This window comes from Drosophila rhopaloa, unplaced genomic scaffold (assembly GCF_018152115.1).
Source record: "Drosophila rhopaloa isolate 14029-0021.01 unplaced genomic scaffold, ASM1815211v1 contig_167, whole genome shotgun sequence".
In the NCBI taxonomy this organism is placed as follows: Eukaryota; Metazoa; Arthropoda; class Insecta; order Diptera; family Drosophilidae; genus Drosophila; species Drosophila rhopaloa.
Genome location: NW_025335047.1, coordinates 9,779,960 through 9,796,054, shown reverse-complemented (window position 1 = coordinate 9,796,054; position 16,095 = coordinate 9,779,960). Strand labels below are relative to the sequence as shown.

At 41.6% G+C, this 16,095-nt stretch overlaps 2 protein-coding genes across 2 annotated transcripts; both read left to right on the top strand.

Moving 5' to 3' along the window:
* The first annotated feature begins 3,190 nt into the window (after positions 1-3,190).
* LOC108037397 lies at positions 3,191-3,945 on the top strand. Its single transcript, XM_044458680.1, has 2 exons — positions 3,191-3,353; positions 3,425-3,945. The coding sequence occupies exons 1-2, from the start codon at positions 3,192-3,194 to the stop codon at positions 3,938-3,940; spliced, it is 678 nt and encodes a 225-aa protein (XP_044314615.1). The 5' UTR covers position 3,191; the 3' UTR covers positions 3,941-3,945.
* A 393-nt stretch (positions 3,946-4,338) lies between these two features.
* On the top strand, positions 4,339-5,452 carry LOC108050143 (apolipoprotein D). The gene is made up of 2 exons (XM_017131656.2): positions 4,339-4,542; positions 4,846-5,452. Exons 1-2 carry the CDS (start codon positions 4,378-4,380, stop codon positions 5,365-5,367), a joined length of 687 nt encoding a protein of 228 aa, XP_016987145.1. The 5' UTR covers positions 4,339-4,377; the 3' UTR covers positions 5,368-5,452.
* The last annotated feature ends 10,643 nt before the right edge of the window (positions 5,453-16,095 follow it).

The window sequence follows — 16,095 nt, the reverse complement described above, 5'->3', positions numbered from 1 at the left end:
CCAAAAGAGTTCGAGTTACATAACTTTACATTTGCATTTTTACAATACGAAAAGTACGATTTGAATATAATTCGACTTAAAGCCTAACCTTGCTTGCCACTTAAAGTCTTAACAATATATGAGATTTGGAAACAACTGACAATAGATTTCTGATTCTAACTTTAGTGAAAATAACTTAAAAACATAATAATTAACAATACGTATTAACAGGATTTAAATAAAAGATTTTTTAAAGATGTTTATTATATGGTGTAAAATCTACTGATCGTATCTGCTTGCCACTCAGACGGCTGACAACTCTGTTGGGTCACACCTTCTCATTGATGGCTGTCAACTCTGGACAACAAGGACTCTCCCTTTGTTTATGAAAAGCTTGAAAACGCTTGCAAATTATAAATCAAAAGTGACTTTTAATTAAAAGTTCAAACCTCTGTGGCAGTCGCAGGGCAGAGGGGTAGGCTAAGATGCTGACGCCAAATGTCGTTCGTCCGCTGGCTTAATTTTGTTTTGCCAGCGCACCCCCATAAATCACAAAAAGAGCAAAAGTCAGGGGGACGAGGGTTGAACTAGGTCCCAGACTGCCAGTATATTAATTGAAGGTGCAAATGCGACGCACTCGCACCCTCGAAACCAAAAAAAGACAGCGGCTGAAAACGGAAAACAATAAAGGATGAGGAGGACACGTCCTGGACCGAATGCAAAATACGCAACAGTTTCATTTTAGTTGGAGTTTTTCATGATCGTCCTGGGAATCGCCGCCACAAAGGAGCGGAAGTCTCGATTGCAGTCGCCGGAACATAAAACCCACTTGCCCACATTTTCACCCCTCAGGGGTTGTTTTTCCCTCCAACCCCCCACCTTCAATATTCAGTGTTGTCTTGGCAGCATTTTCCTTTCCTTTTCGGTGGTGGTGGTGTCAAGTTCTTTTTGCGCCGTCAAGTTGAATTATCATAAGTAATAATCATAGCCCAAGTATCCGGGGCAAGGTGCACCGAAGGGATGGGTGGGGTGTTTTGTTTTTCCTGGGCGGGTAAGGGTTTTCCATTATTGGGGAGTTTTTTAGCGGGTCGCTCAGTTAATTGCGCGACTCTTGGGTCTTTATTGGGATTTCTAACCAATCTGGGGTGGCTGGATTGTCACAGGGATTAGCAGGGAGCTCCCCCCGATATCCGATAATTAACCGGGAGTTATGAGCTGCATCTCCATTACTTGTAAAACAACTAAACACTCGAATAACACTCGAGGGAATGTTAGCAACCGTCTGATATTGACAAGCGTTAGTGCCTAAATCGGACCACGCCCACATGCCCAGGTGGGCGGGTGTATATCAGTCCAGAGAGAGAGATATACAAGGACCATGGTAAGAGTTGCCAAAGCCAAACACCACAGCAATTGAATGTCAGTCACAAAAATGCAATCACAGTGACACAATTTTACCGAGGCGCCACTTCAACACGTTGCAACTGCAATATCTTTACAGTTACAAAAGCCAACCCACACAGACACTAGGACACAGGACACACACACGAGGTCCGACGCACGAACGACAACTCTGCAAACAACACAATGACAACTCTTTAACACAGTTAACTTGGCAGCGCTGCAGCGACATTCGAAGTGATGTCGATGCAGAGTCATCCATTTGCAAATGCCCTGTAGCGAATCGGGAGTATCGCATCGCAACAGTGCGCGATAATGTAAACTTATCGGAGGAGCATCGACTTGTTTTACTGCAATACCCCTTAAAGATAGCGTTATCTCTTAAAGGTAGCTCTGATACCTATGTTTTATTTAATAATCTTAGATCGACACAAATACAAACTCTGGCAACAAAAAATAAAAAAATGTGCATTTTGGATTGCAAGTTATAAATTCGTGCATGCTTTCAGTTAACATTCAGTTAACTTATTAAAACCTATTTAAGAGTACAACAACTACATTATCATTTATACATTGAACTCTTTCAGCTTAATATGTATTTCAATGAATCACACCTGTTTTATGGCTTACCAGTCTATCTGCTATTTGCTGATATTAGTGATTATGATTAGCAAGAGGTTCATAGCTGATTAAACCAAATAACTCGGGGAAACCGCTGTCTGATGGATTTCAATTGGTTTTCTTATCTTATCAAAGATGCAAATAAATGTTGATTAAATAAACTGCTTACAATGTGATCAATTAAATATAAACATTTATATCCGATCTACTCTTTGCTGAATACACTCATATATTATCAATAATATTTGGAAATTCGCACTGCTTTCTTCTTATCCGAGGGTATTGAAAGCATCCGTATTTCGGAATATTTTTGGATTTCTTGGATGGGCGTGCTCGAGTGCATTTACACACACTCACACACTGGCTCAAATACAAACAGATGCCGTTGCCATTTTTGCCTTTGCTTGTTGTTGTTTGATTGCGTTTTTATCTTCGTCAGTTCAGCAGTGCCTGAATCTGGAAAACAGGACGAGTTGCAAGTGCAGAGGAAGTGCAACTGCAACTCTGAAAGGAAAGGGGCTGCAGCGATATTTTACTGCGACAACATTTCATCGCAAACATTGTGCAATTTCACTTTAAGCGACAATCGAATTTCATGTGATTTTTACAATCAGTTTTTCTTATTGTCTGGCAAACTTTTTACTTCTCTTCAAAGTCCGCAAAATGATTTTTGTTTCTATCCTTGTTGCAAAATGGGATCGGCAAGTTTTTAATTTCTAAAGTAACATGACTGGTTCATCATTGTTTTTGGTTTAGTTTCTCATTCAAGTACGACTTCGGTTCTTTTTGATTTTTTATCTAACTAGATTACTATTTATTTGCCAAAATTTAAAAAAATTATTTACACAAAGCAATACTCACCAATATTGCAGTCATCAAGAAAAAAAAATACGATTTCAGTCTTGACAATGCTGACGTATTTTAAAAGCTAAGGGAGTGCTGGCTGGCATTTTACTATTTTGGGCTTAGGATGAGAAAGCGTTACATTCCTATAGACCATAAAATTACGAACTCAGAACCAATTTCTTTGCGAAACGTGCAAATATTGTTAAGATACCCATAGTGGAATGAAAATCTTATCAGCTACAGTTATATGTAGTTATATGTTGTTTATTTAATGATGAATAAAAAGCATGAACAAAATTATGGGTCTTCAGTTCTCATCAAGCTAAGAACGCGAACGGATCGAAATGCAGACTCAAAAATTTACTTGGATTATTTTGCTGGCCATCTGCTTTTGTGGATGTGCACAGGTTAAAGCTACTGCCATTAAGACGCCCAGGCTCCCAGAAAACTTAACAGATTTTAAATGTGAGGAGGAAGACGTTGGATATCAATTCAACCTGACAGAGGTAATATACAAAATATATGTTCAAAGTATCTTCTCCCGTAAAATTTACATCTAAATCCCTTAATTGTTTAGCTGGCTGGATACTGGTATGAGGCTGCCCGAATGCCCAACGTCCAGGTGATGGAGTGTCTCAATGTCTCAGTTCCCTCTACGATCGAGAGAAACAACCTATCGCTGGAATTGAACTACGTCAGCACGGTTAACAGCGGTTGGAATTTCACCAAGGAGGAGGTCAGCTTTCCCTGGACCAACTCCACCCAGTACGGCATCTTCAATCTTGACGCGGGCAGCGTATCTTACAAGCTGGTCACCACGGACTACGTTTCCATCGCCGTACTCTGCGGCTACGGTAGCTCCTCGGTCATCCCGATCTTCAAGCTCTTCACTCGAACTCGCGAGGTTAGCCAGGAGATCTACGAACTGATCAATACCCAGGCCGAGCAATATGGATATGAATCCCTGATTTCGTGGGAGAAGCAATCGCTTGAGGAGTGCGGTGGATCCAGTGGGCAAGCTCCTTTGGCTGCTCTAATGGTTCTCATCACTTTTTGCTGTGGTTTTTCAGTTTTGTTTCAAGCTGGCTTCTAAATAGACTGTTCCATTAAAAAGCTTTAACTTACCTTACTAAAAAAATTATGTCAAATCTTTATTTAAGTGTGTATAAAAATATCTAACCAAAAATTCATTCAATTTGCGTTTCTTATGAAAAGCTCAGACTGGAAAACCGAACTTTGCCTGAAGAAGTGTCAACAAAATAAATGGCTTTAAATGCGATTTCGAAGAAAAAGGACATCTCCATAAAAAGTGCACGTGCAACTATCGATAAGATAGTCTGATAGTCTGATAGCAGTCTAAATCCTATCAGCGAATGTGACTCATAGCATATAGAAACTCGAATGTTTATTTACTATTTTTTCATTAATATTTCGACGCAACTGATAAGCACGTCATTAGAGAAGCAAATGCTTGTGAGGGATTGACACAGCGTTTAGTTGTCTGGACATCGGAACCGCGAACGGATCGAAATGCGGGCTGAAACATATATTTCTACGATTTTGCTAATCGTATGCTGCAGTGGAAATCCACTGATGGTTGCTGGTAGTCGCATGAGAATGCCCAAGTTGCCGGCGGCGGTAGAAGGCTTTAACTGCCGGAACGAGAGCATCGGATTCAACTTTAACCTGACACGAGTGAGTAGAAAATATCAGATTTATATTAAACAATAAAATTGGCTACTATCGGTGCAGTTAGAATTGAAAGTATGTTGGCATAAATAGCTTATGTCTTTAAAAATAAACCAGACAACTCTTTATTGTAACATTAACTGCTGAATAATTATCAATTGAAATTACTATTTTCGCTATGGCTTCTGCTTGTTCAGCTGTGCCAATCGTCGATGGATAATTTCTCATTTCAGGAGTTCGATCCTTTATTCTTAATCATCAAAAATTGATTTGTCTCAAGTCCGCTAATATTCCCTAACTTTATTTAAGCTATCTGGCTACTGGTATGAGGCTGCCCGAGTGCCCAATCTCCAGGTACTGGAGTGCCTGAATGTCTCCGTTCCCGCTGAGATCGAGAACAACACCCTTTCGCTGGACTTGAACTTCATCAGCACAGTCAACAATGATTGGCAGTTCACCAATGAATCGGTCAAATTTCCCTGGGACGACTCCACACAGCTGGGCGTCTTTAATCTGCAGTACGATAAAGTTATGGTCACATACAAGTTGATGTACACGGACTACGATAACTTGGCACTCATCTGCGGATTCGGAAGCATTTCGCCCGTCCCCCTCTTCAAGCTCTTCACTCGGAGGCGGGAGATCAGCCAGGAGATGATTGACTTTGTCCAGTCTGTGGCCGAGGAAAACGGCGTTGCTTCCCAGATTGCGTGGGACAAGCAGTCCCCGGATGAGTGCAATGCATCCAGGGCTCAAGCTCCTCTGGCAATTCTCGTGGGCTCAATCACTCTACTCTGGGGTCTCAGCTTGGGAATACGAATTTGTACTTAGGCTATATTATTTACTTACTGAGTATTCATTTTTTACTACAACTATCAGTAAAAACTCTTATCATAATTGTCTTTTTTATTTCAAACGAACTTTGTTTTATTTGGGGTCATTATAAAAAAATATTGTCGACATTTGTTATCTTTTTGGTCAGGCCAAACAAATTATGAGATAATTTGAGACGTAATTAAAATTAAATAGCTTCTAAGCCACTTTTGTCGGATACCCTTATATTATTATTAATATTTAAAGGTTTTTTAAATATATTAAAATCGGAGAATATATCATACGATCAAAAAATTAAATTTAAGAATTAAGAATTAAATTTGTGATTTCAACGTTGTGTCGGTAGATTAATTTTTTGACCCATTCTATGTTTCCGATGACTTGTAAAAAGGTGACCCACAATTAGACTTATAGGGGTATATTAACTTCGGCTTGCCGAACTATATTTCCTTTCTTGTTTTACTCTAGCTTTGTTTATTTTGTTTTCCATTCTCTTAGCTGTTGTAGAATCCTCTCTTCGGGCTGAAAAGCGGTTTGTATTCCGATTAGGTCATGCAATCGCATTTCATACACTTTTTGACGTAGATGGAAGGGTGCAGTAAGGGCACATGCCCCAATAAGCTCATACAAGAGCAATTACGAAGCCCAAAATTCCAAAGGAAAATACTGTGAAATATGAACGGAGCTCGGGCTAAAGAATTTTGTTGGTTGCTCGATTTTCTTGGCAATTTTCATTTTCATAAGCTCAATGCAGCAAAGTGGCTGGAAAATAAAGTAAATGGAAAATGCTTCAAGTAGCGATCGAACTATTGTTGCTTTCACTGCGAGAAGGAGAATTTTAAAATGCAGCTTTGGTATTTATTCTGGTAAATTAGAGCTTGAGAAATATTTGGTTAAATATAATAAAGTTATGAATTATTATAATAAATTTTTAAAATAGAATTGAACGACTTTTATTAGATAGCTTGGAACATTTTATTTATACCGCCTAAAGAACAATGTATTTAATTTGTATTTCCATATTAAAAAAAATAAAGATATCAATGAAATTTATTTTGCAACAATAGTTTTAATCTTATTGCTTTCAAAAGTGGTATACACTTCTTGGACCTTCCCTATTAAGCAGAATTTGTATTCGACGTTCTTTCGCCTTCAAAGCAATATTTGTAAAAGGAAAACATTTTTTCCTCTGTGCCATTTGGCTCTCAATTGCCTCCGTTCTTGGGCGAATCAATGAAGTGCAAACCGTGGTCAAATGAGCCGGAGTTGGGAGTCCTGGAAAGTCCTCGATGGCCGGGCACTTTCATTGATTTGATGCGTTTGCGTGCCGCTTGCGGTGGTTGCATGCTTGACTTGAGCGCCACCCAAAGCCAACTGGACGAGGAGGAGCTGCAAAGCTGTTTACTTGCAGCTAACCAAGTGAAATTGAAAGCCCTTTTGGCCCCGATAATTGTGTCCGGTCCTGCCACCGATTCCGCTCCTGCTCCTCGTCCCTGGGTAATGGGATACTGGGATTGGGGTGTGTGTTCGTGCACCACATGATTACTCGGCCCCGAAATCGACGTAATCATGCGATGACGCTGCAAAAGTATCCGCAGCCTCGCCAGACGCCCGGCCACGCCCCCAAAACAGCACACACACAAAACATAGTTGAAGGAACGGAAAATAAGTCGAGGGAAAGCCAGCTGAAAACGAAAGTTAATGTGGCACATCGGTGGAAGGGTTAAACGGAGCCAACAAGTGAACCCCAGCGTACGTGTTCCAATTAATTTTGACATTTGCTCTTAATAGATGTGCAACAAGGTTTCGATTTCGATTGAGTTACGCCCCCAAATTGTGTTCATAAATAATGTTCTCCCTCTCGTAAGTTATTGGTTGGATGGACTCACTAAGATAAGTCGATCGGAATGCTTAATAAAAAGGTTAACCAATTTACTGCCTATTTTGGGGATTGAAATGTGGAGAGATTATAAAAATAGTTATGCGAATAAATAATGGCAAGCTTTCGGGTTTGAAATGTGGAGAGATAACAAAAATACTTATGCGAATAAATAATGGAATAAATAATCAAGGTATTTGTTTGTTGTCCTTTCCAGAGCAGACTGCAATATTTTTTCATACCAGTTTTTACAATTTTTAAATTCAAAAATTTCAACCCTTTGTCAACCTTTCTCTAAAGTCTGCTTGTATCTTGTTGGGCAATCTGCGGATAGTTTTTCAACCTACACAATCCCCAACTCATTACGATTAACCCCTGGCAGGCCCACAATTTATGCTCTGCACCACGAACTGCTCAAAAATGCAACTATTCAAAATGCAAGCGGAAAAATCTGGCCAAACTTTGCGCATACTGCACACAATCGGCACTAAAAACAAGGAGAAAAGGAGCCTCCAACAAGGAGGCAGCCAAAAAAAAGGAAAGCCTGCTGCACAAACATGCGAAACTATTAAAAACATGTCTTTGTCCTTTGGCCCGGGGTGCATATAATGAAATTCCTAGCTGCTTTGTGCCCACAACGAAGCCACTTGGCGAGATGTCCCGATCCCTGATCCACTCCCCCCTTCTATATCTATATGCATATCTATATGTACATATACCCCTGGTGTGCCCACTCTGCTTTTTTGCAGTATCAATCTAGGTGAAATATTAACAAGCGGGAGTCGGGACTAAAGTTGGCGCGACGGAAAGCCGAAAGACAGAAGGACGACGGCAAGGCAGCTCATAAAAATTCCTTAGTTGACGACAAAAGCCCAGGACACTGGAGGAGATTACGGGGAGTTGGGGGATGTGGGGGGATGTGGAGATGTGAAGAGCTTAAAGCGAACCAAACAGCGCTGAAACAATAGACTTGAGTTAACTTAAATTGATTCCCAGACTTTCGCAGCGAAATGAAACTCAACTCAGTCTTCGCCATTTTGTTGTGACTCCAAAGTCACTGGATGCCCCATCCCCTTGCGGCACTCCTTGCACCTTGATTGCAAGTTATTTGCAATTTTGTGCAAATTTAAAAGCAGAAAAGGGACCAAAATGAAGGAGAATCCAGCCAGACGGCCCTCAACCTCCAGTCGGTGACTTTGGCACTGCACTTGAAAATTTTTTAAGAGTGCGCGAAATTTTTTATGCAATTTGTGCCGGAAAAGCAGGAAAAGTGGAAAAGCGCGGGGAAAAGTGAAGGGTCGGGTGGGCCATTGTTGTGCCCAGGAGATTGGCTGACTCCTCCTCCGTCTGCTCAATTTACTGGTTTTTTTTTTTTGCATTCGGGATATTAAAATTGACACTTCATTTGTGTCACTCACTGTGGCAGCGAAGTTTAACGGATTTTATATGATTTTCAAGCTGCTGCATTGTTGTCGATTGTCGTTGATTGTGCAGCAATTTGCATTGAAGGAATCAGAGTGGAGTCCTTGTTGTGGTTGCGGATTTGACTTAAGCTGAGTTGAGTGCTGCATTTTCCGAACGCAGAGTGTTAAATCGGGCGGTGGAAGTGCAATTTAATAGAATGTTTCGGTAATGGAAGAATTGAAAAGTTCTTGCCAAATTCCGGCTTATTGATACTCGGTTTATTAAACGGCGATATATATATGTTAAAGTTTGAAACATTATAAGCTTTGTTTTAAGAATTTGTGACTTATTTTTAAATGGTTTTTCTAAGATTTTTTGCAGTTCAAACACATCGCAAAATCTTCGGATCCGTCATAAGCATTTCGTTTATTGTTCTCGACGAAGGAAATACCTTGATGTTCACCCACCTCCCAGTATGTCGTCTTTATTTACTACAACCCTCCACTCCTTCGCCAAAAGAACTAGGCCCAAGGAAGATTTCATTAAGTGCCGGCCGTGGAAGTCCTGCCGCCATCCGCCACTCCTGCAACATGCAACAAAGGAGCTGCAACAATGCCCGACCAACAGCAACACCAACACGAAGGTTGCACTTGAAGTCATTCAGCCTCGTACTGGCAGTGCAAACTTTTTAAGTGAATTTTTGATTAGATCTGGACGAAACTTTTTTGTCGCACAGTCCGGTAAGTGGAGGTGGGGAAGGGAGGGGAAACGAAGGGTAACGGCCATAGATATAGTTGCCTTTCCAACTTAAAGTCACCAGTTAGTTGCGCTCTTTTGTAATTTGCACAGAAGTATATTTATTTGTGCGAAAGGATAATAATAAAATATGCGCTCTAGATAGTGTTGCGCCAGTATTGCAAAGTTGTCCCTGCTCCAATGTCCGACTTCGTCCTTTTGCCCCCTTGGACCCCAAGTCCTTTAAGAGCCAACGAAACTGTACCTACTGCAACTTTTCGCGAACAGTTCACAGTCTGACTCTATCCCCCCCCCTCCCAATGCCAAATATTGCATCGCTGAAGTTTTGCGCAAAAGTTAATAAAATTATTTGCCACAGACGTTGATAAATATGAAACAAGTCTCTGGCAAGTGGCAAATAAATACAGAAACACCAACACGAAAAGGCGCAGAAAGGTTAGGGACTTTGTCTCCTATATGAAATATTTGACAAAGTTTTATTGCAATTTCTGTTCAGGTCGCTTTAAGTAATTGCTGTGCGGTAGAAAAGTGACCATCAGATTTTGGGATAGTCTGATTTTGGATAAGAAATCCTTCCTCTTTCTTGTTTAATATTAAATATTTCTTTATACGTTTGATTTCTTATCTATGTGATAATAATAATATTTATTTGATGTTCATTGCCATCTCACCCTCAATCAAATGGCAAATAATAAAAGAGTGAGGGGAAAATCTTTAAATTGCAAAGCGAGCTTCGCTCAACCCTTCTAGGTTTTCCATGGGTGCTTCCTTTTTTGCCAGCATATGCATTCCGTGTAGTTATTATTCATTGTCGTGCTTCAGCAAATATCAAATGGAGTCCGGCGAGTTGCTGCCGGGGATTCTTATTCCCTGCTCTTTCCGCTTCGCCATTCGCCGTATTTTGTTTTCCCTGTTACTTACACTTTGCACATATGACCGGGACGGATGTGGATGTGGATGCGGATTGACGAGGATGTGGGGGTGTGGTTGCTTTATTGGCAACCCCATAACGACATTGGCAAAAAAATAAAGCAACATTTTTAATCGAAACATTTGTAGCGTGAAATTGTCGTTATGTTTGTCCTCCTTTTTTAAGCAGCAATATGTTAGGATTTAAATGTGTGCACAGAAAAAGTATCGAATATTGATTGCTTTCTGCTTTAGAGAAAATTTCAATAAATTTGCAACTTTGCCGAGCTGCGAAATCTGCTGATGTGTGACATTGATACGCCAGCGAAGGGCGAAAACAGTCATTAGTCGGTCATTAATCATAATTAACAGGGCTCAGCTCAACCCGCTTAGCCCTCGATTTCTTTAATTTGGTAGGCAACTTTAAGAACTAGACGAATCGAATTGCTGGCCATAAATCTCAATTTTCCACAAATTAGGCGACGATATGCCAAGCCGGCCAAATTGAAAGACCGGGCCAAATTCGGAAGCAGGTAACTAAAAGCCACACATCAAGCCCAACTATAACTCAACTCAACTCAACTCGGTAGTTTCGGCCACTCTTCTCGCTCGGTGACATCTGCTCAATTTATCGTTATTTTTGGCCAGGCCCAAACAAAAAATCAATTTACCCTATGATAAAGAACCAACAGGAGCCGAAAAAAAAACAATCCGTCGAAATGAAGACAGCGGCAGAGGATGGAGGAAACTTTTGAAGCCGGCAAATCGAACTGTTCCCGTTTCCACTCCGAAATCTTCAGACTCCTAGAGCACCCCAGTGATTTATGCCCTGGAAACTGTTTTTGAAATGTGGCTTCAGTCTCGGCAGGCGAGCCTATTCCCCGCTCATTGCTCCACTGCTGGCCAAAAGTCAAGAAGGGAACGCCGAACACAAAACTGTCCAAAGTATACAAATTGGCCTGGCATGAGTTATTGATGATTCGGCCCGTGAAATGAACGACCGCAGCTCCAGCTCTTTGGTCTCCCAAAGACTGCCAGACTGGCTGACTGACTGACGATCCGACTGTCCTGGATGTGGGAACAAATGCCTGCCATTTACCAGAAAAGAAGTTAAGTTTCACTACGTCCTAGGTCTAAATGAGTGGGAGTCTGGCTAATTGAGGAATACTTTTATGGAGAGGCACTGTGTTGGTGAAGAGGGAGAGTGAATGTGATAGGCCTTGATTTCTGATGCTGATCTAGTTTGAATTTGCTCTTCACATGTTTTTTATAGTTACCTTACCTTTAGCTTATGAAAAAATATTGGAATATTTTGAGTGTCGAAGATTAGACCAAGACTTTAACTAAACTTCAACTTGTTACAACTTTAAAATCGGTTTACATCAAGTGTAAAAGATTAGGAACTTAAAAGCTATGAAAATATTTAATATCATTATTTTGAAAATACATAATAATAATATAAGTACGAAAACAAAATGTAAGAATGATTTTCTCTTAAAATGTTTAAATTCCGTAAGCATACTCAGCCGGATGAAGAAAGCAGAAACTAAATGTCAAAACTATCCCCTACTTTGACTCCTCCCACAGCGTTAACCTAATTAGCCCAAACTAAGTCCGACTAAGACATAACTCATCCGCTGGGCCCATTAAAGCGAATTCCATAAAATATGCATGGGGTGCGCCCCCTCCCAATTATTACAAGGTCATAACTCATGTCAGGGCAGGTCAACGCAAACAAATATGCGAGTCTCGCTTATCACAGCGACAAAATCGTGTTATTTAATGTTGTGCTAATTTCTGGCCAAGTCAACAGGACGAAAACACACCCCAGGTAGCAGGATGTGGATGGGGATGGGATGGGGATTCCCCCGCCAGGTGAAAGTCGTGACACTTTCGTGCGGTCGAGCAAACGGAGGCTCATTTCTTGGCCATTTCCGTCAAGTGTCGCGTCTGCGGCTGTGGGACACGAACTATTTACAAATGACCAGACATTTAAGCCAAATGCTTCCGGGTTGGCCTGGCTAAATGCCTGAAAATTATGCTGCCTTAACATGAAAGGGCGAAAAATCGTAACACACAAAAAATTAACGACAAGCAAAGTGTGGAATTTCAGCAGGAAAAGTCGCTCTTCGAATACTCTTTATTTTGCATTTAAAATGGTATACTTTTTCTGGAAACTTAACTTAAGACTTAGCTATATCGGAATTATTAAATATACATACTTTATTTACATTCTATCAAATTTACTTTAAATAAATCTCCGACTCGTTTAACATTACCCAACACGGAAATCCTTCACCCATGACACAGCTAACCATTAAATATGCATACCCTTCGCCTGTCGCCTTGCACAAGAAACGATGAGTTATGTAATCATTCTGGCCATGCACGGCCAGAGACCGCAGGACAGTGGGTCCTTGGTGTCACTGTGTCAATTGCTCGGCTCCTGCCCAAACAGCAGCTGCTGCCCCGCCCGAATCGACTTGGACTTAATTAAGTTACAACCACGGGGCGACCGAGTCGAGGACGATACAATTTCACTAATTTCCGTGCAAGGCGACACCAACAATCAGCGGCCGGCGAATGTTAAATGCTCGGCCCACTAACTGGTCACGAGTTAATAAATATTGTCCGTCGGCGCACCCAGATGAAAGAGCCGTGTTCCGGGCGTTAAAAGCCCCGAAATGAACGGTCAATATATGGGGAGGCATAAATAATATTTAGGGGTTGCCTCTGCTACCCTGCTACCCTGCTACCCTGCCCCCAATTCCCAATTCCCACTTTCCACTTTCGCTGGTGTCGTCTAGCGTGTTTGAGCAGCATTTCCGCTGCGTTTTGTTTTGTTTGCTTTCAATTAACCAAAACTGGACATGGACATCGCCCAATTGGACTCCGCCCTGGCCATATTCGGTTGATGGTGGCCAACTGCCTGATAATTGAGTGCTGCCAGACATAATGTTTTCGGAAACTGAGCAAACTGTCCAATGAAATATGATGGAAAGTGTAAATACATATTTTATTAGCATGGGAATCATTTGGGAGTAGCTATTAAAGAGGAAAGTTTTGTTTAATGGAATCAAGACTTGTATTTGCTTGGGATTAGATGCTCATTTACTAAATATCTTAAGTTTGATAAATTTATCATTAATTGAGATTTTTTAGAACTTGTTTGGCCTTTTTCACTTGACCATTTAATGTAAGTAAATAAAAATACTAACATTATTTCTTAATTATCTAAACAGTCCAATGACTAATGACTGACATACTAATTAGTTTTCACACATTTTCTGAAGATAATATATAAATCGACATATGAATTCTTGGTTTTAAAAGATATGTATAAGACTGTTGAATCATTCTAAGCACATCATAATCTATAACTGATCCAACTTCTTGGCATGTTGGTGTCCAGTTCATCATCTCACAAACAACTCCTTCTGGACTTTAATTGTCCTGACACCTAATGAATCCCCACTGACAGTTTAATAAGTCCAATGCTGCAAGCGAAATTGGATTTATCCGACACTTTCCAGCTCATCGCCCCGCACCGCCTTTTTGGGGTTTCAATGGCCACTTTTCGGAACCGTTAAGACAGTCAGTCAGTCAGTCAGTCAGTGAGTGGTTAGTGGTCAGTGGATAGCCGCTGGCACTTCCGACCGGCCAGGGATAGACTTCAAAACCCCACCCGGGGCCATGGGAAAAGAAAGCCACTGTGGTCCGAGTGGTCCGAGTGGCCTTGCCTTGTCCACGACTCTCCCACCCACTTCAGCTCTTGAGCTTGTACAATAATCTTGATTTCGTGGTCAATTGAATTCTTAACTTCTCAAAGCCCGACACACAACAGCCAAGGATATCTCGAGGGCGTGTCCTGGCCACGGATGACAGTGCAAAGGAGCTGGCCAACTGGGATGCTGGGCAGCTGAGCAGTCGGTTGCCAAATTGCGATTACTCAACAACAGAAGAGGCGGCTGACTGACCAGAAAACGATTTGGCCGTTGCCTACTTATTGGCCATTGATTTCTGAAAAATGGGCCAGGCCAAGAGGAGGCCAATTTGTGGGCCAATTTAATGCGTTATGATCTTTACGAGGGGAGCGGCTCCTTGCCTGGTGCTGTCGATTACATTTTGGGCCTCTCCACCGAGGCGAGACCGAGTCATTTGCCATAACACTTTGCCAATGCCATCGCCACTGCTTGGTTTCCTTCCCCCCCATCCATTCATCCCTTCCGCTCCTGATTTCCCCTCTTGTAGTAGTTTTTGTTTCGTGTTCGAACATCTTTATGGGTAATTAAAACTTTTGCCCATTTTTGCCGGAAAGTTGGTTTTTGTTTTGCCCAATTCACATTCGAATCCCAGTTCCCATTACCCAATCCCATTCCCATTCCCATCCGCAGACCTTGTCCCATCCACATTCACTTCCTGTGTTCTAGTCAAATTTATTGCTGTTCAATAATACCAATTTTTGGCCTTTTCTTTTGCCGGAGATGCCAACAGATGTGTTGGCAAACTATTTCGCCCAGAATAGTTTTCGGAGCACGTTTGTGTTCACACTCGAGTGTTCCACATTATTGAAATTGAAGCGCGGTAATGTGTCTGCAATTTTTGGTCTGGGCTTCCCGTTCCGGCCAACTTTTGGCATTCCGCGCTTGGCAAATTATTTTCGACTGCCAATGCTCCGCGCTTATCTCGGCAACTTTGGGGTTATTTGTGGCCCGAACTTCGTGTTTCGTTCCGCCAAGTGCAATTTCTTCATATCGATAAGAAGGGCAAATAATGAGTGGTAAAAGGAGAAAAGCATAATAAGAATAGGAACATAGATACAATTACAACGAACTCTAGCATCGATTATTAAATTAATTAAGGCCAGTTATCGTCTAAACTTAAGCTTAAATCGTTAGGCCTAGATGAAAATTCTTAACATCTATAAATAGACACTCAAAGTTTAAATCTATTCAGCTCAGAACTGGATGTGGACCCACTGAAGCATGGGCTTTGAATGAACTTATTGTCATAATGAGCAGGCAATCCCCAGAAGTCGTAGCCAGCTCTTAACCCTACCCATATAAACACGCCCAACATCCAGGAAAGCAGCTTTCCTGCATTATCTGCTGGGGGAGAAGGGAGCCCGGCCTTATCGCAAATTTTCGAGTATTAACGCATCGTGGGGAAACTTCCGCTTGTTTGCCGAGCGGCTTAGAAGACTCACAAGCACACACTCTCATCGCAGCCCCACATCCGCCAGGCCAAGACAAATTGCAGATTGGTAGACTCCGTTTGCAGGACCTTCTCGCCTGCTCCTCTAACTGGATTCCCCTTCGGGCGCGTGGAACAAAGGAAAATCCATATTTTATTTTTATTATTTTCCGGCGCCTCGGCAGGTGTCGATTTCGTGTGATTTTTCTTTTGGGCGAAATTAAATTTAGCCAGGGACTTTCCCTGCCGCCCCCCGCCCCACTCAAATCAGCGTCAATCAATTTTGGTCGCTTTCGTCAGACAAAAACAAGCCTCAGTCGTCGCCCCCAAAAAAAACGCCCACCTTTTGTAATGGGAAAAATTATTGAATTTGTCAACGACTGCCGCAGGCGATTGGACCAGAAATTAGGACGGAGAGAGAGGGCTTTAAGAGTGCCCAGAACCAGGCCCAGAATTAAAGAGCTCCGAGATTTATGCGACTGTTGTAGGTGTCAGGCAAACAGAATTATGTTTGGAAACGATTTTCCACCTTTGCCGTCATACATCATCAGGGGCTTGCAACCCCGCAATGAAAGCCGGCAAAA

Coding starts and splice junctions, on each gene's coding strand:
- LOC108050143 (XM_017131656.2), top strand. CDS start 4,378: ATGCGGGCTGAAACATATATTTCTACGATTTTGCTAATCGTATGCTGC. Junction 4,543..4,845: donor TCAACTTTAACCTGACACGA/GTGAGTAGAAAA, acceptor ACTTTATTTAAG/CTATCTGGCTACTGGTATGA.
- LOC108037397 (XM_044458680.1), top strand. CDS start 3,192: ATGCAGACTCAAAAATTTACTTGGATTATTTTGCTGGCCATCTGCTTT. Junction 3,354..3,424: donor ATCAATTCAACCTGACAGAG/GTAATATACAAA, acceptor TTAATTGTTTAG/CTGGCTGGATACTGGTATGA.